Source organism: Gorilla gorilla, chromosome 15 (genome assembly GCF_029281585.2).
Source record: "Gorilla gorilla gorilla isolate KB3781 chromosome 15, NHGRI_mGorGor1-v2.1_pri, whole genome shotgun sequence".
NCBI classification, from domain to species: domain Eukaryota; kingdom Metazoa; phylum Chordata; class Mammalia; order Primates; family Hominidae; genus Gorilla; species Gorilla gorilla.
The window spans coordinates 120,534,647-120,556,928 of NC_073239.2; the positions used below are offsets into that span (position 1 = coordinate 120,534,647).

Consider the following 22,282-nt stretch of genomic DNA (forward strand, 5'->3'; position numbering starts at 1 on the left):
TTGTAGAGATGGGGTCTGTGTTGCCCAGGCTGGTCTTGAACTCCTGGGCTCAAGCAGTCCTCTCACCTTAGCCTCCCAAAGTGCCATGATTACCGGTGCCACACCCACCGTCTCCTGTCCTACTTCTAACCAGCCTTGAAGGGCCAGTGAGACCCCTCCCTAAGCCACTGGTCTTTTTCCGGCTTGCACTTGACACCTGACCTGACACCAGACATTCACACCTGAGACAGACCAGGAGCAGCTGACTCCCCTCGTCCCTTCTCTGACTAGACTGGAATTTCTCCATGGCCACTGGTGGCATGATGGATTCTTCAATCCTCAGCGCAACACGAGGATACACTAGGAGCCTGGTTAATGCTGGTTCCAGTATAAGTGATAAGAATCCACGTGTGGCCAAGGATTTATTCAAAAGCTCACATTTCCCCCAGTGTCTCTCTTCAACCTATACACATCGTTGCTCTTGGCTCTGGGCCTATCATGCGTTTGCCAGGCTTGCAAAGGCTGCCCCTGTTTGGATCACCTGGAAGATAAAAGCAGGCAGAGAAGACAACAAAAATACAATGGAAGGCCGGGCGTGGTGGCTCACGCCTGTAATCCCAGCACTTTGGGAAGCTGAGGCAGGTGGATCACGAGGTCAGGAGATCAAGACCACAGTGAAACCCCGTCTCTACTAAAAATACAAAAAATTAGCCGGGCATGGTGGCGGGCGCCTGTAGTCCCAGCTACTCGGGAGGCTGAGGCAAGAGAATGGCGTGAACCCGGGAGGCGGAGCTTGCAGTGAGCCGAGATCGCGCCACTGCACTCCAGCCTGGGTGACAGAGCGAGACTCCGCCTCAAAAAAACAAACAAACAAAAAAACCCCCCCAAAAAACAAAACAAAAAATACAATAAAACAAAAAACAAAACAAAACAAAAAAGGGCTAAAAATAGGAAAACTTAAGTGCTGTCACACAGCGGACTTAAAACAGACAAACAACTGCCCAAAGTGAGCCAGGCACGTCCGCAGTCCAAGCACACGGGCTTCACTAGACTTAGGGCTGGGAGAGGGCGGGAGGCCGGAGTCAGAACACCTCACACACCCGGGAAGGGCCGAATAGACAGAAAGACTCCCACACCTCCGTCACAAAGCAGTGAAGACGGTTTCATAGCACACTATCACAACTCTCCTCTGGAGAGTGGATCTTTCCAGAACTGTCTCAGAGGTTCTTCTTCTTTCTACAAATAAATTCTTATTTGAGACCCGGGCATCCTCCTGAGGGAGCAGAGGATGAGGCCCCCACCCCCATCACACACATACTTCCTAGGCTGTCTCAACAAGAGCACAGTGACCTGGTCACCTGGGCCTGGGTCCTGGCCCACACACAACCACCCTCACCTCCTTACAGCATGGCCACCAACTGCAGCCAAGGAGGCCACCTGCCCCCCAGGCCTGCCTGCTCTGGGCTCCATTAAGGAAGGACTCCTCAGCTGGGCACGGTGGCTCACACCTGTGACCCAACACTTTGGGAGGCTGAGGCGGGTGGATCACCTGAGGTCAGGAGTTCGAGACCATCCTGGCCAACATGGTGAAACCCCGTCTGTACTAAAAATACAAAAAATTAGCCAGGCGTTGTGGCAGGCACCTGTAATCCCAGCTACTCAGGAGGTTGAGGCAGGAGAATTGCTTGAACCTGGGAGGCGGAGGTTGCAGTGAGCCGAGATCGCGCTATTGCACTCCAGCCTGGGTGACAGAGCCAGACTCCGTCTCAAAAAAAAAAAAAAAGGGCTCCTCACCCAGGTCAGACAGTTCATGAAGGTGATAATATATAGAGAACACACACCTCAGACTCACAGCCTTTCTCCACTGCAAGCGTAAGAGACTGGTTTTATTTCAAGAATAACTAAGGGTATATTAACACGTGTATCTCAAAGTAACATTGAATTATTGAAGACATACTGTTCCAATAGTCAAACAGTTGACAGAGAGGGGACAGGAACCAATGTACTGGAAAAACACACTTGTATTATATGTAAAAATCGATGGCCAATATTTCTCTTATTAAGAGAAAAATACCCAACAAATTAAAAGGTGAAAAGCTGTGCTCAAAAAAAAAAAAACAAAAAAACCCAAAACCTTGCATGCACAAGCTAAGCTCAGACCCTTAAAAACCAGATAGAAATTGACAAAGTCAAACAAAGGAGAAAAACTGGTTGAACTTCTCAAACTAAATTATATCAAATATATGTGCATTTTAGCAAAATAAACCACTAAACTATACTTTGTAGACATATTCATTACATTTATTTTAATAACTACTTCATTATAGGCTGACTGGCTTTCCTGTGTGGACAAAGTGTGATCTGAAAGCAACGCTGACCGAATGTAAATAAAGCAAACGTTCCCAGCCATTTTTGGCATGAACATGGACTACAGCGTTTAATGCAGACCCAAAGCCACACATTTTTGGGGAGTAGGTTTTACTTGCAGTACAGATTCTTTTCATTAAAGATCACAAAAATACAATACAATGTGACAAGCCCAGTTTAAGAATTACATGCAGTAGCTCATATTAACACAAACAGCTCCCCACGAAGGCTGACAAGAGCTAAATCCGGTGTCAACAGGGTTCATTGCAGGAGTAGAATAATCCGGTACAAGGAATGAGAACTGATTGAAACCAGAAACAAAGCCATGCCTGACAGTCACTCAAGGTCAGTCTGATCATTTCCATGACCAATTACCCATGTGAACAATTCAAAATGACGGTGGAAGAGCTGAGCACCCTGTACTCACACACGATGCCCACAGCTTGGCAAAAGGTACACAAATACTTGTTTGAAAAGAATGATGGAAACGTCTACTTTCAAAGAACAATGGACACTTTTAAAGGGAATGCTGACATTTAACTTTACAAAATGAAATTTAAAATGTACGTAGTACTCTGGGGAAGAATATGCCTGAAGCGTAACCATGATTTCCCAGTGGTATAATTAAACAGAGCTCTAATTTAAAAATTCTTCCTGGGCTGGGCGCCGTGGCTCACACCCGTTAATCCCAGCACTTTGGGAGGCCGAGGCGGGCGGATCACGAGGTCAGGAGTTCGAGACCAGCCTGACCATCATGGTGAAATCTCAACTCTATTAAAAATACAAAAACTAGCCAGGCATGGTGGCACATGCCTGTTAATCCCAGCTACTCAGGTGGCTGAGGCAGGAGAATCGCTTGAACCTGGGAGGTGGAGGTTGCAGTGAGCTGAGATGGCACCACTGCACTGCAGCCTGGGCAAGAGTGAGACTCCATCTCAAAAATAAATAAAAAATAAAAACTCTTCCTCAAGATTTTAAGAGCATTCTAAAATTATGATATAGAAAAGCAATCCTACAACTACTGTGGCCAAAACGTGGATTCCAATGACCTGCCTTGAGCCCGCGGTTGCCAGGAGTTGGACCTGCAGTAGTATGGGAAGCTCACGGCCTAAATACCGACTGCCCTCTGACCCCACCGTCCAGTGATTCTAGAACATTTCTAGTAGGAAAGACATAGCAAGGGATTTTCATGATTGGGAAATACTGAGAGACAAGCTGAAGATTTGTTAAGGGCTATGCTTGTCATCTTTTAGGTATTTAAGGCTACTCCTTTAGCTAGCTACTTTCAGCTGTTTAAAGTGACTCCCTACACAAAGTTACAAAATCAGCATCTCTGAAAGAGAATATTACCCTGGATTTCCAAAGATGTACTCTAACAGGATGACCAGGCAAAAGGTGACCCGGGGGAGGAGTCTGTTATAACACTCGGACCCACATGTTCTCAAGGCACTTCAGAACTTTGGGAAATCATTTTGTACTGGATCCTCAGAAAGTATTTATGGAAATACACATCCTTTAGCAGAAGAGAGATGCTTCATGCACGATTGACTTTAATGGCTCTTTCAGGCAACAGAGAAACCACCACATGCCCATAACATGAGCTCAGTTGTTCAGCAGGCACCCAGAGGAAGCCTTTAATTCCGAGCAGGTTTCACTGATTAGTCCCGGAGCAGGTGTAGTTATGATATTTACTAAGTGAGTGGTTAACAGCTGACTGCCTAGGAAAACCTAGGAAGGCCTGGTCCCTCTGGGTTACTGACAGCGTCTACCCTCACGTTGTAAAACAGCACTGGGGAGGTGTGACAAGGCTGTCCATTTTACAGCCTTGGACAACAGAAGAGAACCATTACATGCTACATTCAGACTTTCTGATTTAGTTTTAGTATAACCTGACATTGGTAACCCGTCTCCAGTCTTCATCCTCCAACTACAGGTATGAGTGTTTCCTTTTTTTTTTTTTTTAAAGGCCCATTAACTTAATTTAAATGTTCCCATCCTTATGTATTACTCACTAAGGAAAACTATAAGCTCAGATTTTACAAACAAAAGCAACTTACAAGGTATTATTGCTGGTCCTTTATCCCTTCTCTTTAATGCAATCTCAAAGGTTTTTTGGCCCCGTAGTTTTCATAATTTTCTTATGTTGCACACAAAAACAAGATTCCTCTCTAAAACGTAGAGGATGGGGAAAATGCAGATGCTGTTTTTCCAACTAAAAATGTTTACAAAAGAACAGACTGAACAAACAAAAAAACCCCACCCCGTTAAGCTGGGTAGGACCAATCAGGCCTTATAAGTGAAAAAAAAAGCCTTCTATCGAGCACAATGAAACAGTACATGTACTGCTTGTGTTTGAACCTTACTCTTATTTAACCAAAAATTTCCCCTTTCTCATAATTTTCCTAGTATTATGTAAGGTTATGCCTAGTTCTACATTCTGAAAGACCTGCATTTTAATGCTTGCACAACCCATTTAAAATTTACAAAAGCTGCCTCTGTTTCGTTTTCTGATTAAAAACGCAAAAAAAGGACAAACCAAACAAACCACACCACATCATACAGATAATGATCCGAATGGAAAAGTTAATGTGCTGTAATGATATTTGTCTTGCAACATCAAAAGCAGCAGATACTGAATAGAATTTGCTTCAATCATAAATACTGAGACTGAAATATGCACGTATAACTCAATGAACTGAAAGCTCTCTATACATAGAAGCACATATGAAGTGCAAAACAGTATCAAAAGTGAGATCTCTGGTATTTCAGTACTCCCATTCATCGGATTTCAGGTCGAGATAGCTGAGAATATTCTGGGCAAGCTTCACAGCCTGTTTCCTGGCAGCCTTACACTTCTCTTCTCCCTGCGGATCAACCGCATCCAGGGCTAGCAGCTGCTTGGTGAGCAGCTCTTCCAGCCGGATGTAGTTCTTATCGGTTCGATTTCCATCAAATGAAAGAACTTCTCCCTGGATCTCAGACAAGTTTCCAAGGACGTTCCAGACGGCTTTATGGGATGGGTGCTCCTCACAAGCAAACAGCTTTCTTTTCTCAAGGGCCTCCTTCAAGTCAATATATGTGATCAGAGTTTGCACCTCGATCACTGCTCTTCTCCTGGCTTCCCGGATGCAGGGGTTTTTTTCAAGACTTACCTCATCCAACTGTCCAATTAAACCCTGCAATTCTGTTTTGGAGCTCAGGTACAATTCAGAAGGGTTTTGTGCTTGGAGAAGTTCATTTTTTATTTCTCTCATTCTCTTGAGGACCTTTTCTATTTTTAAAATGGAATGATTCTGTCTCAGGTCAAATGCTTTAGTCGTGTCTGCTTCCTCTTCCAAATCCAGATATTTCAATAATTTGTTGATATCTTCTACTACCTCCCTCCGATAATTTCTGATTTCTGTCCGGCCGCACACATCTAGAGCATCCAGGTCAGCGATCAGCCCCGAGAGCACACAGGATAAGTGCCTGCAGGTCTCATTGTTGTTCACACCCATAAGAAGTGCAATCAGGACCCCTCGGGCCTTGTTCACCTCACACATCACGAAGTTGATTTTGGCAACGGAAGGATGTGCATCCTCGGAAAGCGGCAGGGAAGGCTGCTTTTTCATGCAGTCTTCGATTATCTCTTGCACCGCACAGATTTTGGTTAAAGTGTGATACCTTGCTTTCCGCAAGGAGATTTTTCCTCCAGTTTTAACATGTGTCAGCCTCAGAATGATATCTTGGATGCCTTCTTCAAACTCATCAGTTACGCAGTTGCCTCCATTATAAAATGGCACAATTTTCTCTCTCACGAGGGACTGGGCTTCCTCAAAAATGTTCTGTATTTCAATCCGGTGTGGGTGGTTTGCATTCTGCTCCAACTCTTTGAGAAGACGTTCTGTCTCCTGTGCTGCCCTCTTCCTAGCTTGCTGAATATCTCCTTTTCCTTCAGTATCTACAGAGTCTATTTCAAAAAGCTGTTTTGTTAGAATCCTCTCCAGTTTCTTGTAATTCTTGTCATCTGACAGACCACTGAAGCCGACAACTTGCTGTTCTACACTTTTTACTTCCTTTTGGATTTCCTGAAGCCTACTAATAGAAGGATGTTGGTTTCCCATATCCATACTTTTGTTGTGTTCAGTTTCACAAGCACTAAAAGACGACAAGAATGATAACTTATTACAGCACAAGGCTTCTGCAGAACACTAAAGGTATATTAAGTCATTCTAAAATTCTCATTTTAAAAAGGCATACTTTTGAGCAGTCATCCCACCTCAGCCTCCCAGTAGCTGGGTCTACAGTCGTACACCACTACGCCCAGCTAATATTATTTTTAGTAGAGACAGGTCTCACTATATTGCCCAGGCTGGTCTCAGACGATCCGCCCGCCTCCGCCTCCCAAAGTGCTGGGATTAAGGTGTGAGTCACCGTACGCGACACAAACTATTTGGAACCAGCAGGGCACCTTTATGAAAGGTGAAACAGTAGCTCTTGTAACCTTCCGAACACTAACAGTACCCCGCCCCGCCACACAGCTATGCCTAGTTTCCAGAAACTCTAAGCAAAAGAAAGAACCAGAACAAAAACCAGTGGCTCTCAGACATCCCCAAGGTCCCCGCTTCTTCGTTTCTCTCCATCCCTTTGTGCACTTCCCCTCCCCACCCTTTTAGCTCCTCACACATCTTCCCTCACAGAAGTCTCCCTGAAGAGATTAAAACCCCACAGGTAAAAAAGAGCGACCGGGACAGCGCTGAAGGGCACCACCACCTTGGGCTTTCGAGGCCCGACACCTCCTCAGCCCCCAACATGCTCCACTCTCTCAAAAAAAAAAAACAACCCGCGAAAACGTGATAACTATGAGTAATTCATTCACTCGCCTCCCACTGGGAGTCCACAATGGCCTAATGCACGTTTCAAGCTCTTGGTTTCTATCAAACGGCTCGCTCAAGGTGGGTAACCAATGGAAACGCGTAATCTATCCCCGGCAGACGTCCTGGAGGCCACTGAGGGAAGGCGGCCCGAGCTCCTTCCTCCCCGCCTCGCCCTTGCCTCTTGGCCCTTTACCCAAAAGAGGTCTGAATTGGATGCGGTCTTGGCGTCCCGTGGCTGAGGTGGCGAGGTGGAAGATCAGCCCTTTACGGGGTGCGGCACCGGAGCTGGGCCCCCAGCTGCATCCCTCGCACCCCTCCCGACTAGGTCTGAGCGGGGCAGCCGGCGAAGGGGCCGCTACTGGCTGCAGCAGCCACTCCGGGCGTCCTGGTCCGGGTGCCAGGGCGCGCCCGCAGGACCTGACCTCACAATGGGCGCGCGAGGGGAGCTCGGCCCGGCCGGGGGAGGAGGGGAACCGAGGCCCGGCCGGAGACACCAGAGACCAGGCCCGGCCAGCCCCGGTCAGCGTCCGACCCCAGGGGCGGGGACAGCGCCGAGACCGACTCTGCCCCTGCCTGATCCGACGGGCCGCACGGGGGTGGGCGCTGGCGAAGGGGTGGCCCAGCGGGGAGCCCCGCGCGGAGGTGGTGCCCCACTCGTCCCCCCGAGAGAGGGAAAAGGCTACAAGCCTCGCTTCGCTCACCTGTCCCGCCCGCGCCATCGCGCGATGCGTCGCCGACGCTTCCACGACTTCCGCAGCTCCGGCAGTCGCCCGGGCCCGGCAGCCCCGCCCCTGGCCGAACACCCCTAAACCCGGGGACACCTCCTCCGGCGTCCGCGCCTAGCCGCCGGCAGCGCTACACCCACTGCCAGCGGCGCAGCGAGGCAGCCTGTAATGACCGCGACCAAGGAGCGGCCGCCCGGGTCAGCCTGCGCCGCCCGCGGCCGCCGCCCCCCCGTCCCCCGCCCCCTCACTCCGTCGCACCGCTGGGAAAGCGCACGGTCGGCCGCGCCGCCGCGCTTCCTCGGGCTTCGCGACCCTGCCGTAAAGCGGCCCCTCGCGCCGTCGCAATGCTGCCGTGCGCCGCGGGAGCCAGGGGGCGTGGGGACATGGTGGCCTTGCGGGCGGGGAAGAAGACCCTTCTCCCCCGTCTCTGCCGCGCCTTCGCCTGCCGCGGCTGTCAGCTCGCTCCGGAGCGCGGCGCCGAGCGCAGGGATACGGCGCCCAGCGGGGTAAGCAGGCGCCTGGGGACATTGGGCCGGGAGGGGTGACCGGAAGGGAAGATAAACCCGGGCCTCGGGGCCACTCCCTGTTCTGCACAGCCGCCTCAGGCCTTTCTCCAGGTGCTCTCGCGTCCTATCCCGAACAGTCCCGCAGCCCCGAGGGTCCCGCATCAACGCCCTCGGTCGGATGGGACTGAGGGTGCCGCCGCCACCACGCCGGGGACTGTTGACAGCCAGAACCTTTAAGCGTAACAGAGTCACCTGGCAAGTTTGTACCTACCTTATTTGTTCCCGAGAATGATTATTTTTTATATTTAAAGAGCTCTTGGCTTACCGTGCATTTTTTTTTCGTCGTGTGTGTGTGTGTTTTGGCTTTGTTAAAATTATCAGTGCTTTTCTTCAAGCGGCGAGCACTTTATCATCGTACTTTTGTAGCACTTCACGTTGAATAGTTGTTATTTGCAAACTGTGTGTGGGTATATGCATGTTACTGGCCAAAGATCCGCAAAGAATGTCTGTGGCAAGCAATTTTTGTAAGTGGTAACTTTTGGGAGGGATGTTTTGTTTAAGGGAGGCCTAGGCCTTGATTCCGTCTGTCAGATGAAAATATTGACTAACGGTGTGGAATGGGCTGGAGATAAAATATTCAAGCAAAGCATGCAAATACCAAACAGGCTAATGAAGGAGGCTGGAAAACTTGGTTTAAACAATAATTAAAGAAGTATTTAAAAAGTGCTAATTAAAAATTGGACGGGCTCCGTGGCTCACGCTTGTAATCCCAGCACTTTGGGAGGCCGAGGCAAGCGGATCGCGAAATCAAGAGGTGAGACCATCCTGCCCAACATGGTGAAACGTCTCTGCTAAAAATACAGAAATTAGCTGGGCATAGTGGCGCGCGCCTGTAGACCCAGCTACTCGGGAGGATGAGGCAGGAAAATCGCTTGAACCCGGGAGACGGAGGTTGCTGTGAGTCGAGATCGCGCCACTGCACTCCATCCTGGCGACAGAGGGAGACTTCATCTCAAAAAAAAAAAAAAGCTAATTAAAAATTGCAAATGTACTTGCTTGTACATTTTCATTTATGTTGGGCTGTGGCTGTTAGTACACTTTTATAATTGTAGCTTTGAAGGTCTGTCTAGTTTACAATTTGAACAAGGAGTTACCAGGGCAACTTGTCAACCAGACACCCAAGTAGCTAGCTCAGTTCTGTGTTACAGTGGCCAAGCCCTTGCCTTCTATTCCTAGAACATAGAAACCCACCCAGCATCTCTGTCTTTGGGCAGAAAGATAGAGCAGGTGTCTGAAAATGCTCTAAGACAGCAAACGGGAAATCAACCAAGACATTTCCCGGGGGCGGGGGGGATTTTCCCTAGCTTATTTTGTGAACTTGTGCTGGAAAGAAACAACAGCACCCAAATAAGGATTTCTCTATTGTCATATACACTTCTTCTTTTTTTTTTTTTGAGTTGGAGTCTCCGTCTGTCGCCCAAGTGGGAGTACAGTGGCGTGATCTCAGCTCACTGCAACCTCTGCCTCCCGGGCTCAAGCGATTCTCATGCCTCAGCCTTCCGAGTAGCTGGGACTACAGGGGCCCACCACCATGCCCGGCTAATTTTTTTGTATTTTTAGTAGAGACAGGGTTTCACCTGTTGGCCGGGCTGGTTTCAAACTCCTGACCTCAAGTGATGCGCCTGCCTGGGCCTCCCAAAGTGCTAGGATTACAAGCGTGAGCCACCACTCTCAGCCTTAGACTTCTTGTTAAAGTAAAATAAATCTTACCATGGGTCTGTTCTCAAGATGAGAGACCTCTCTGCCTTGTTCGTTTTTTCTTTTTTCGAGATGGAGTTTTTGCTGTATTGCCCAGGCTGGAGTGCAATGGCGTAGTCTCGGCTCACTGCAACCTTCACCTACTGGGTTCAAGCAGTTCTCCTGCCGCAGCCTCCCAAGTATAGCTGGGATCACAGGCGCATGCTGCCACGCCTGGTTAATTTTTTTTTTCTTTTTTTAGTAGAGACAGGGTTTCACTATGTTGGCCAGGCAGGTCTCGAACTCCTGACTTCAGGTGATCCACCCGCCTTGGCCTCCCAAAGTGCTGAGATTATAAGTGTGAGCCACCATGCCCAGCCAGCACCAGCTTTTAATTGAAAAACATTATAGAACTTAAGAGTCAGGCACCATTCTTCCTTCCAAATCCATCTTTAAAACTCAGCTTTTCAGAAATATAACTGCTTTTGGTAAAGAAAAAAAAAATTAAGACTTTTAAATTCTGTTCCCTAGCCACTTCATGCCTGCTTATGTCTTACCTATGTAGTTTGCATCATTGGTTCTTAAACTTGTTTGCACGTAAGAATTAGTCTGGCTCTTTTAGTTCTTTTTTTTCTTTAATCCGGAAGTTCCCGAACCAGAATAGGTTCAGAGATACTCCCTTTTAGTTCTTTTTAATCCATAGGTTCTGCCTCCATCACCTCCCCACCTTTTTTTTTAATTTTTTTTTTTTTTTTTTTTTTTTGAGATGGAGTCTTGCTCTGTCACCCAGGCTGGAGTGCAGTGGCGTGATCTCAGCTCACTGCAGCCTCCACCGCCCAGGTTCAAGCAATTCTCCTGCCTCAGCCTCCTGAGTAGCTGGGATTACAGGTGCCTACCACCACGCCCGGCTAATTTTTGTATTTTTTGTAGAGACGGGTTTCACCATGTTGGCCAGGGTGGTCTTGAACTCCTGACCTCAGGTGATCTGCTCACCTCAGCCTCCCAAAGTGCTGGGATTACAGGTATGAGCCACTGTGCCTGGCCTAAAGTCACTTTTAGCTTCAAAAATGAGCTGTAGGGTATGCCTTCTTTTCCTGTTTCCATGGATTGTTTACTAAGGTTTGAATTTTTCTGTGACTGGTAGAACCTACAAGTCATTTGAACCTGAGTTTTCATAAGAACAAGCCATTTTAACCCCATCTTCTTTTTGGTTAGAGTTTAACCCCATCTTCTTTCTGGTTAGAGTTACTAAACTGGTAAATAAGAGTGATCCGGCCAGGCATGGTGGCTCACACCTTGCCAGCACTTTGGGAGGCTGAGGCAGGCAGATCACCTGAGGTCAGGAGTTCAAGACCAGCCTGGCCAACATGGTGAAATCCTGTCTCTACAAAAATACAAAAATTAGCCGGGCATGATGGCAGTACCTGTAATCCCAGCTAGTTGGGAGGCTGAGGCGGGAGAATCGCTTGAACCCAGGAGGCAGAGGTTGCAGTGAGCCGAGATCGCGCCATTGCACTCCAGCCTGGGCAATGGACCAAGACTCATTCTCAAAAAGAAAAAAAAGAGTGAGCCATTGCATATTGATTTAAACAAGACATCTGATAAAGTCTCTTATGTATTTTTGAAAACCGTGTCCTGTATTGTGGTGCTTAAAACACCAATGGAAACATTTGTCTCAGGGTGGTTGGCATTTCCTGCACAGGTTCTTCATGAGGTGCCAGAGATACAGAAATGAATGTGTGTGCCTCTTTTCACACATGCACAGATGGCTCTCCAGGCAGGAGCTCTGCATGCTAACACATGCCTCCCTGGTGCCTAGAGCAGTGCTTGGCCTTTGCATGGTGGCGCAGGGGCAGACAGGTTGATGCTTATGGAGAATGGCTGAATCCACCATGTCCATCTTTGGAATCTATCGGAAGTTTATTGTTTGCAGCTCCAGGCAGGGTCTCCTGAGGATGCAAGGGAGCACCACCCTGGGCCTGCCTGTTGGGCACCTAACTTCTGAGAGGAGGAGGGTTGGAACAAGTCCACAAATAACGATCTTTTTCCCTTTTTTGGAGATAGGGTCTTGCTCTGTTGCCCAGGCTGGAGTGCACTGGCACAAACACAGCTCACCACAGCCTCAACCTCACTGGCTCAAGTAATCTTCCTGCCTCAGCCTCTTTAGTAGCTGGGGCTACAGGCATGTGCCACTGCACCTGGCTGATTTTTAAAATTTTTTTGGCAGGGCACGGTGGCTCATGCCTGTAATCTCAGCACATTGGAAGGCCGAGGCAGGTGGATCATCTGAGGTCAGGAATTCAAGACCAGCCTGGCCAACATGGTGAAACACCGTCTCTACTAAAAATACAAAAATTAGCCGGGCGTGGTGGCGCATGCCTGTAATCCCAGCTACTCGGGAGGCTGAGGCAGGAGAATTGCTTGAACCTGGTAGGCGGAGGCTGCAGTGAGCCGAGATCGCGCCACTGCACTCCAGCCTGGGCAACAGTGTGAGACTCTTTCTCAAAAAAAAAAAAAAAAAAAAAAAAATTTTTGTAGCTTTGCACAGCGGCAGTATTGTAGCCAATGAGATTTATCTGAGGTGCGATTATTGATAATTGAAAACTTTTCCCAATACCCTGCCGTGATGACTTGCAATATAGTCAGCACTGGCAATTTTTGACAGTCTCTACAGAGACTGAAAAAAAAAATTTTTTTATAGAGATGGGGTCTCACTTTGTTGCCCAGGCTGGCCTCAAACTCCTGAGCTCAAGCAATCCACCTACCTCGGCTTCCCAAGGTGCTGGGATTACAAGTGTAAACCACCAAGCCCAGCCCACAAATCATCTTTAGACAAATTGTCTAATCATCTTTAGGCCATACTGAGGTGCAGGCCTTGTGTCTATTGGTGGTGGGAAAGAGACGGTTGACTAGGGCCTTAAAGATAATAAAAATAATTAACGTGTGTGTATACAGCAGGGGTGGCTTCCTGCTGTGGTCACTCCAGCGTTGGGTGAAAGTGTTCCAGCCTGGATAGCTCTCCCATGTCGTTGGCATTCCTGAAATTAGGAGACTGTTTTCATTGACTTTCTAGTGTTTGCCCTTCTGGTGGATTATTCTTCTTTTATATTGCTGGATCGGGTTTGCGGATATGTCTAGCATCCATGTAGAATAGGGGGCTGGGGACCCTAACCCTCAGTAAATATGAAGTTCCTGACTCCTTCTCAGATGGGAACTCAAAGCCTTTATAGAACTGAGAGTTAGAACAGGAAGCAAGAACGCTAAGAGCTTGCTAACATTTTTCTCTTCATTATTCCCTGGTGGTTTCCCCATGGTAGCTTTGTGTCATGTACGGGCACTTCCAGGAATAGGGTGCAGGGGAAACGTCTCAGTGTCTCCCCTTCCGAATCTTGGCTTCTGGGGGGAGAGATGCTGGGGTGGGAGTGCTCCTTGGTGGAGTACTCAGGAGCTTAGTAAAAGCAGAGGGGGCTGGAGAGGCAGACCTGGCCTGCAGAGCCAGCATGGAGAAGCCTGGTGTAGGGCTGTCCAGCCTGCCAATTTACAGTTAAGAAGAAAGGAGATATGTGTATATATATATATATATATATATATATACACACATACATACATACATACACACATATATATACACATATATACACACATATATATACATATATACACATATATACACACATATACACACATATACACACACATATATACACACATATGTACACATATATATACACACATATATACGTATATATATATGTATACGTATATATATGTGTGTGTGTGTGTATATATATAGTGACAGGGTCTCACTCTGTCACCCAGGCTGGAGTGCAGTGACACGATCTTGGTTCACTGCAACCTCCGCCTCCCGGGTTCAAGCAATTCTTGTGCCTCAGCCTCCCAAGTAGCTGGGATTACAGGTGCACACCACCATGCCCAGCTTATTTTTTGGTATTTTAAGTAGAGATGGGGTTTCACCATGTTGGCCAGGCTGGTCTCGAACTCCTGACCTCAAATGATCCACCTGCCTCGGCTTCCCAAAGTGCTGGGATGACAGGCGTGAGCCACCGCACCCGGCTGAAAAAAGATTTTCACAAGAACCGGAAGGTTAACTCCCCTCCCAGACCCAAAGATGCAGATTCGGCCTGACCAGTAGGAATGCACATGTGCCTCTCTGTGACGAGGACAGAACTGAGGCTGCTTCTCAGGAGACTGTGAGGGTCTAGCGTGCCCTCCCCACAGACACGAGGGCCAGATGGAAGAGCCTTCTGTCCCCAGCATAGCCAATGGGACACCATGAATCGTAGGCTTGTACCGTGGAAACTAGCAATTATGGTAATTATTCGCACTACAAAGGGCTCTTCCTCTTACCAAAGGACATTTTCCTCCCCCAAGCTGCTTGTCCTCGCTTTTAAATAGTAGCTCCTCCGTGAATAAAGGCAGAAACATGTGGTTATAGGGAAGAACAAAGGAAGATAACATCTCTCACATTATAATGGCAAACAATGATTTGAAAATATCGGTACACCAGCTTTATCCGTAAAGCAGTTTATGTGAGTGATAACTGGTAGATAAATATGGAAAAGTAGCCGAACACACCTGACACCTCTCTGAGCTTGCTTTGTGACATGTGGGCAGCTAGAAAAAGCAGCTAATTGTTAGGTGGCTCCTTTAACATTTCCTGATGGGCAGCCTGTGAGCAGAAAAGAGTGGGTGCAGCCCTGGACAGTGGTCATGCACTGTTAGCGCGAAACCCACTGAGCTGCAGACACCCGGGTCAGCTCGGAGGAGGGAAGGAGTCGCCGTCCTGGGCCACAGTCTAGGGGGGTGGACCCTGGTGCCGTCCCTTTGGTGGGACTCACCTTAGTTTCTACCAACAGCTAAATATCACAGATGCAAAGACTTGGGGGAGAAGCCCATGAACATTTTCTGAGTCCTTTAATGTATGATAAAGAAAAAAAAGAAAAAAATAATAAAAGTCAACATTTGTAGAAATGTAGGTTTTGGTTTTTTTTTTTTTTTTTTTTTTTTTTTGAGACGGAGTCTCGCTCTGTCGCCCAGGCTGCTGGAATGCAGTGGTGCGATCTCGGCTCACTGCAACCTCTGCCTCCCAGGTTCAAGCAATTCTCCTGGCTCAGCCTCCCATATAGCTGGGACTACAGGTGCCGGCCACCACGCATGGCTAATTTTTGTATTTTTAGTAGAGATGGGGTTTCACCATGTTGGTCAGGCTGGTCTCGAACTCCCGACCTTAGGTGATCCACCCACCTCAGCCTCCCAAAGTGCTGGGATTATAGGCGTGAGCCACCGTGCCCGGCTAGAAATGTAGGTTTTATTTTTTTAATGGGATATTTGGTGATTGTATATAGTTTTTAGACTGATGGGTAAAATGTTGAAGGTCTGTATTGCAATCCTGCCTTTACTTTCTAAAAAGGATTCCTAAATTGATCCAGCATCAAATCAGTGTATTTTAACCCTGACGATGAGCAGTATAGTTTCAGGTCTTGAATAGCAGGGTCCCCCCACTATAACTCCCTGACAGTTCTTCCTGCCCATTGCACAAACAAAATCAGTTCATGGAGACCATGGCATTGCAGTAAAGAAAGAGTTTAGGGCCAGGCACGGTGGCTCACGCCTGTAATCCCAGCACTTTGGGAGGCTGAGGCAGGCAGATCACCTGAGGTCAGGAGTTCAAGATCAGCCTGGTCAACATGGTGAAACCCCATCTCTACTAAAAATGCAAAAATTAGCCGGGTGTGGTGGCATATGCCTATAATCCCAGCTACTCAGGAGGCTGAGGCAGGAGAATCGCTTGAACCCGGGAGGCGGAGGTTGCAGTGAGCCAAGATCACACCACTGCACTCCAGCCTGGGCGATAGAGCGAGACTCCATCTCAAAAAAAAGAAAGAGTTTAATTGATGTGAGGCCGGCCATGCTACATGGAAGAGTTATTACTCAAATCAGTCTCTCCACGCATCTGGGGGCTAGAGTTTTTCAAGAATAGTTTGGAGTAAGGGGTGGAGGTGGCTAGGCAATGGGTGCTTGCTGCCGATTGGTCTGGGTGCAATCACAGGGGTGTGGGACTCATCCTTCTGCGTGACGAGTGGCTTCTGGGCGGGTCCAGGAGGAGCCATCACGTTGGACTTGCAAAAAACCTGAAAAGATATCTCAAAAAGCCAATCTTAGGTTCTGCAATAGAGATGCAGGAGTAATTGGAGAAGTTGCAGATCTTGTGCCCTCTGGAATGATGGCTGGCACCTTACCAGAATTCAGACTCCTCACCTCCTCCTAGCCTGGTAGGGTCTCTCATTAGCTTAAGAAAGCTTAGCTCCATCCTGGCTAACAGGGTGAAACCCCATCTCCACTAAAAAATACAAAAAAATTAGCCGGGCGTGGTGATGGGCGCCTGTAGTCCCAGCTACTTGGGAGGCTGAGGCAGGAGAATGGCGTGAACCCGGGAGGCGGAGCTTGCAGTGAGCCGAGATCGCGCCACTGCACTCCAGCCTGAGCGACAGAGTGAGACTCCGTCTCAAAAAAAAAAAAAAAAGAAAGCTTAGCAAAGGTGGTTGAGTTTCGGGAAAGGGTTGTGTTTTGTTGTTGTTGTTGTTGTTTTTTGTTTTTTTTTTTTTGAGACGGAGTCTCGCTCTGTCGCCCAGGCTGGAGTGCAGTGGCGCGATCTCGGCTCACTGCAAGCTCCGCCTCCCGGGTTCACGCCATTCTCCCGCCTCAGCCTCCCGCGTAGCTGGGACTACAGGCGCCCGCCACCACGCCCGGCTAATTTTTTGTATTTTTTAGTGGAGACGGGGTTTCACTGTGTTAGCCAGGATGGTCTCGATCTCCTGACCTCGTGATCCGCCCGCCTCGGCCTCCCAAAGTGCTGGGATTACAGGCGTGAGCCACCGCGCCCGGCCAGGGTTGTTATTATTTAAACCAGAAACGAGGCCCTGTGTGGTGGCGCCTACTTGTAATCCCAGCACTTTGGCTGAGATCACGCCACTGCACTCCAGTCTGGCAACAGAGCGAGCCTCCGTCTCTAAGTAAATAAATCAATCCAGATTGTACATTTTATAATACTAGAGATTCATTTTGTCGTATGTTAATCCAATTTACTTTGTTAAAGGTCTCAAGATTCTGCCCTCCAAGAAAGTCTTGCCATGATTGGATAGGACCCCCAGATAAATATTCAAACCTTCGACCTGTTCACTTTTACATACCTGAAAATGAATCTCCATTGGAACAAAAGCTTAGAAAATTAAGACAAGAAACACAAGAATGGAATCAACAGTTCTGGGCAAACCAGAATTTGACTTTTAGTAAGGTAAGTTTAAGTTTTAGATCAGAACGGAAGGGCGCGGTGGCTCACGCCTGTAATCCCAGCACTTTGGGAGGCTGAGGCGGGCAGATCACGAGGTCAGGAGATCGAGACCATCCTGGCTAACACGGTGAAACCCCGTCTCTACTAAAAATACAAAAAATTAGCCGGGCGTGGTGGCGGGCGCCTGTAGTCCCAGCTACTAGGGAGGCTGAGGCAGGAGAATGGCGTGAACCCGGGAGGCGGAGCTTGCAGTGAGCGGAGATTGCGCCACTGCACTCCAGCCTGGGCGACAGAGCCAGACTCGTCTCAAAAAAAAAAAAGAAAAAAAAGTTTTAGATCAGAATGAGAAATAACACAGTTGGCCACTGGAGGGTGCTAGGTGTTTAGTATATTGCTTTGCTGTTTGTTACGTGGTAGTACTGGGTCTCAGTCCGTCCCCCGCACTGTAGGTACATATATGCATATAGTTTTAAAAACTAATATGTAACTGTATATAAGAAACGGTCATTCGTAGAACCACAGATCTTGAGACTTTGAAGATGCAATGTGTGAGCAGCAGAGCCAGAACTAGAAGTACATGTTTTACACACATAGGTGTGTGTGTTTATCTTTATGAGAATACCGGTTTTTTTAGGTGGGGCACGATGGCTCTGCAATCCCAGCACTTTGGGAGGCTGAGAGGGGTGGATCACTTGAAGCCAGGAGTTTGAGAGCAGCCTGGCCAACGTAGCGAAACCTTATCTCTACTAAAAATATAAAAATGAGCCAGGTGTGGTGGCATATGCCTGTGATCCCCGTGACTTGGGAGGCTGAGGCACAAGAATTGCTTGAACCCAGGAGGCGGAGGTTGCAATGAGCCAAGAGCGCGCCATTGCACTCCAGTCTGGGTGACAGGAGTGAGACCCTCAAAAAGAAACCCGTTTTTGTGATGTGTTGTCATTCTTCCTGAGAATTCAAAAAAAAAAATTTTTTTTTTTTTTTGAGACGGAGTCTCGCTCTGTCACCAAGCTGGAGTGCAGTGGTGCGATCTCAGCTTACTGCACCCTCCACCTCCCAGGTTCAGGTGGTTCTCTTGCCTCACCCTCCCGAGTAGCTGGGATTACAGGCACGCACCTCCGTGCCCAGCTAATTTTTGTATTTTTAGTGGAGATGGGATTTCACTATGTTGGCCAGGATGGTCTTGATCTCCTGACCTCGTGATCCGCCCACCTCGGCCTCCCAAAGTGTTGGGATTACAAGCATAAGCCACCATGCCCAGCAGAGAATTCAAAATTCTTAACAGGATACTTATAAATAAACTGTGTAAGAAAGAAGTATAAATAGTCTAAACCAGAAGAAAAACATATAACTTTTTTTTTTTTTCTTCTGAGATGGAGTTTCACTCCTGTTGCCCAGGCTGGAGTGCAGTGACATGATCTCAGCTCACTGCAACCTCCACCTCCCTGGTTCAAGCGATTCTCCTGCCTCAGCCTCCCAAGTAGCTGGGATTACAGGCGCCCGCCACCACACCCGGCTAATTTTTGTATGTTTAGAAGAGATGGGGTTTCACCACATTGGCCAGGCTGGTCTTGAACCCCTGACCTTCAGGTGATTCGCCTGCCTTGGCCTCCCAAAGTGCTGGGATTACAGGCATGAGCCATTGTGGCCGGCAACATTTAAACTTTGACTTTCCATTTGAGTAGGCTATGTCCGGTGGGGTATATTTATCATATTCTGTGGGGTTTTTTTTTTTGTTTTTTGTTTGTTTGTTTGTTTTGAGACAGAGTCTCACTCTGTTGTCCAGGCTGGAGTGCAGTGGCGTGATCTCGGCTCACTGCAACCTCCGCCTCCTGGGTTCAAGCAGTTCTCCCACCTCAGCCTCCTAAGTAGGTGGGATTACAGGTGCCCACCATCACATCGGGCTAATTTTTGTACTTTTAGTAGAGACGGGGTTTCTCCATGTTGGCCAGGCTGGTCTGGAACTCCTGACCTCAGGTGATCCACCCACCTCGTCCTCCCAAAGTGCTGGCATTATGGGTGTGAGCCACTGTGCCTGACCTGTTCTGTGGATTTATAAACAAACAGTGTCTCCCAAAGTTTATTGAACATCTTTTCAAATCCTGTTTCAAGCACAAAACTTTTAACCACATTCAGAGGGTTTTAAACGAGCTTTGAGATGGGTCACTAGCTTCTCAGAAAATGCACATCTAAACTTCTCCAGTACACCGTGAGCTGTGCTCTAGCCAAAGAAGAATGGAAAGACAGAGAAAGGAGTTCTGAGAGCCTTTATTTTTTATTTTTTATTTTTTTAAGGAAAAAGAAGAATTTATTCACTCAAGACTAAAAACTAAAGGCCTGGGCCTGAGAACTGAATCAGGTTAGTGTGTTTGTTTGATTTTTTTTTGCTTTCTTTGGGTTTGAGCTAGTCCATGAAAAGGGAAAGGAAGGGCGGTGAGAGAGGTGAGGAAGTTCAGGGCAGTCCTTGGCCTGCTTTGGGGCAGCGCTCGGCACACCCCTGTCCAAGTTCTCTTGCACACCCAGTTCCCAGGCATGGCTCTCCAATTTCCAGCTGCCTCTTTTCTCTCAGGATTTTAGGTGGTTATGATGGATGACCAACCTCTGACCTTTGACTTTCGTCCTGAGGTCTCAGCCTTTGCAGCTTCTCCCTCTCCAAACCAGCTTCTCTTCTGATTCCTGATCTCAGTTCAGTGCTCAAAATAGCCTCTCCTTATTTTCTCTTGGTGTCAGTGTTAGGCCTGAATAACATCTCATGCTGTTCGTTAAACAGATGTCTGCTGCCAAAAAGTTGTTCTGATAGAAAATCCAAAATCATCGACCCCAAAAGCCAAGTCTGTCATTGGGCTAAAGTGCCATTCCTACTAATCCTTTGCCTCACCTGATTCATTTGGAATAAAGGGCCGGGAGCTTGAGTCACCCCCGTACCAGGACCTCTGTTGCTATTTGCTGGCTGCTGGAGAGGTGGGGTCTTGCGGGCCCCGGAGAGGTGGGGTCTTGCGGGGCAGAGCTGGAGCAGATGCTGCATCCAGCAGTAAGCATGAGAATGAGCACTCACAGTTTTGGGTCCTGTGCTGGACACTGTGCAAGTCCTGTGCATATATCACCTGTTGCATTTCCCACAGTGACCCAATGAAGTAGATACTGTTATCTTTACCATTTTATAGATGAGCAACCTGAGGCTTCACCAGAATTGCACAGTGAGAATGTGGCGTGGCCTGGATTCTCACGTCGGGAGTCGGATTGCAAAGCCTTACTGGGCCTCGCCGCGCCCCATGGCTGTCAGCGCATTCCATGCTGACCTGGCCGTGTATGCGTGCGTGTGCGCGTGCACACATGTGTGTGCGTACGTGCACGTGTGTACGTGTGTGCGCTTGTGTGCACACCACATGTGCCGTGTCCATAGGTCTGTCATCATACCAGGTAGGACTAGGTCGGCTCATAGCTTGGAAGTGCTTTGGAGACAGCCACTCTCCTAACAGATGGGAGAAGTTGTTTTGATTCTTACTAAGGTCCCAGAATCCTATTGATGGCTTTGCTGAGTATTGAAAGGCTGGCCTTAAATTAGGTTTGAAACTGAATTTGGTAATAGGACAGGATGTGTTAAGGAAGGGAAACATACAGGGAGCTGCCTGCTCTGGCAGCTGTTGAAAGTGAGCAGGCCACGGTGCCTGCAGTGGGAGTGGGGCAGCAGGCGTGTCACCTTGGGCCAGAGCACGTGTCTTGTACACGGTTGCACCAATGCGTGAGGATGTAGGTCCCCAAGAGCCAAGAGAAGGGGAGCTTTGTTGAATACGTGATATTGGAGAAACCTTTGGCCCAAAAGAACAAATTTAGATTCGTTCTCCCTGCAATACAAATGTATTCCAGTGGGTCAAAATGTTAATTATTATTAATTTCTTTTTTTGTTTTTTTGAGTCAGGGTCTCACTCTGTCTCCCAGGCTGGAATGCAGTGGCACCATCACCATCTAGGCTTACTGCAGCCTTGACCTCCTGGGCTCAAGTGATCCTCCCACTTCAGCCTCCCAAGTAGCTAGGACTGCAGGTGCACGCCAGCACCACACCTGGCTAATTTTTGTGTTTTTTGTAGAGACGGAGTTTTGCCGTGTTGCCCAGGCTGGTCTCAAACTCCTGAGCTCAAGCAGTCCACTTGCCTCATCCTCCCAAAGTGCTGGGATTACAGGTGTGAGCCACCGTGCCTGGCCAAAAAGTTAATTATTAAAAGTCAGGCCGGGCGCGGTGATTCACGCCTGTAATCCCAGCACTTTGGGAGGCTGAGGCACGGGAATCACAAGGTCAGGAGTTCGAGACCAGCCTGATCAACATGGTGAAACCCCGTCTCTACTAAAAATACAAAAATTAGCTGGTCGTGGTGGCACTCGCCTGTAATCCCAGCTACTCAGGAGACTGAGGCAGGAGAATCACTTGAACCCAGGAGGCGGAGGTTGCGGTGAGCCGAGATTGCGCCACTACACTCCAGCCTGGGTGACAGAGCGAGACTCTGTCTCAAAAAAATAAAAAAAGAAAGTCAATTGTTTATGGATTAAAGAGTTAGATACATAGTTCGCAGCTGTAGAGCATCTAATAGGATATAACAGACTCACCATTATCTGGAGGAATGATACCGTCCTGAGCTTGAGGGTGAAGACAGAGATATTGAAGAACATAAAAGCTGAAAACGTCCGTGTTAAGACTCCTTTTGATCCAGGTTTCTGGACAGGAGAGTTTGCTGAGCATATGTGGAGGTGGCTCAGTACCCAGAGGCGGGTGGAGCTGGCCCCAGTCATGGCCTGTGCTCAGACGCT

At 48.1% G+C, this 22,282-nt stretch overlaps 2 protein-coding genes and 1 non-coding gene across 8 annotated transcripts in view; 2 read left to right on the top strand and 1 right to left on the bottom strand.

Annotated features, from left to right (window-relative positions):
• Nucleotides 1-2,388: 2,388 nt before the first annotated feature.
• On the bottom strand, nucleotides 2,389-8,041 carry BAG5 (BAG cochaperone 5). Of its 3 annotated transcripts, none has more exons than XM_004055758.5 (2): nucleotides 7,904-8,041; nucleotides 2,389-6,483 (listed from the first exon to the last, which is right to left on the bottom strand). In XM_004055758.5, exon 2 carries the CDS (start codon nucleotides 6,453-6,455, stop codon nucleotides 5,112-5,114), a length of 1,344 nt encoding a protein of 447 aa, XP_004055806.1. In that variant the 5' UTR covers nucleotides 6,456-6,483; nucleotides 7,904-8,041; the 3' UTR covers nucleotides 2,389-5,111. The 3 variants fall into 3 exon arrangements, with proteins under 3 accessions (XP_004055806.1, XP_004055807.1, XP_004055808.1); XM_004055759.5 differs by lacking the exon at nucleotides 7,904-8,041 and adding an exon at nucleotides 7,396-7,537; XM_004055760.5 differs by lacking the exon at nucleotides 7,904-8,041 and adding an exon at nucleotides 7,209-7,376.
• Nucleotides 8,042-8,241: 200 nt separating this feature from the next.
• Nucleotides 8,242-22,282, top strand: part of COA8 (cytochrome c oxidase assembly factor 8) — a 28,396-nt gene continuing 14,355 nt past the window's right edge. Inside the window, exons 1-4 of one of the 4 annotated variants that reach the window (XM_055361671.2) lie at nucleotides 8,247-8,433; nucleotides 17,288-17,485; nucleotides 19,775-19,838; nucleotides 20,250-21,658. In XM_055361671.2, the coding sequence (XP_055217646.1) occupies nucleotides 8,272-8,433; nucleotides 17,288-17,485; nucleotides 19,775-19,838; nucleotides 20,250-20,344 (519 nt within the window). In that variant the 5' untranslated portion in view covers nucleotides 8,247-8,271 and the 3' untranslated portion in view covers nucleotides 20,345-21,658. Of the gene's footprint in view, nucleotides 8,434-17,287; nucleotides 17,486-19,774; nucleotides 19,839-20,249; nucleotides 21,659-22,282 lie in introns of those variants that run through there. The other 3 variants (XM_055361670.2, XM_004055761.4, XM_063698216.1) reach the window with 3 other exon arrangements.
• LOC115930746 (U4 spliceosomal RNA) lies at nucleotides 12,707-12,847 on the top strand. The gene has a single exon (XR_004067346.1). It is a non-coding gene; the product is annotated as a U4 spliceosomal RNA (small nuclear RNA).

Excerpts from the sequence above, each read along its gene's own strand:
- BAG5 (XM_004055758.5), bottom strand. The coding sequence starts at position 6,455 with ATGGATATGGGAAACCAACATCCTTCTATTAGTAGGCTTCAGGAAATC.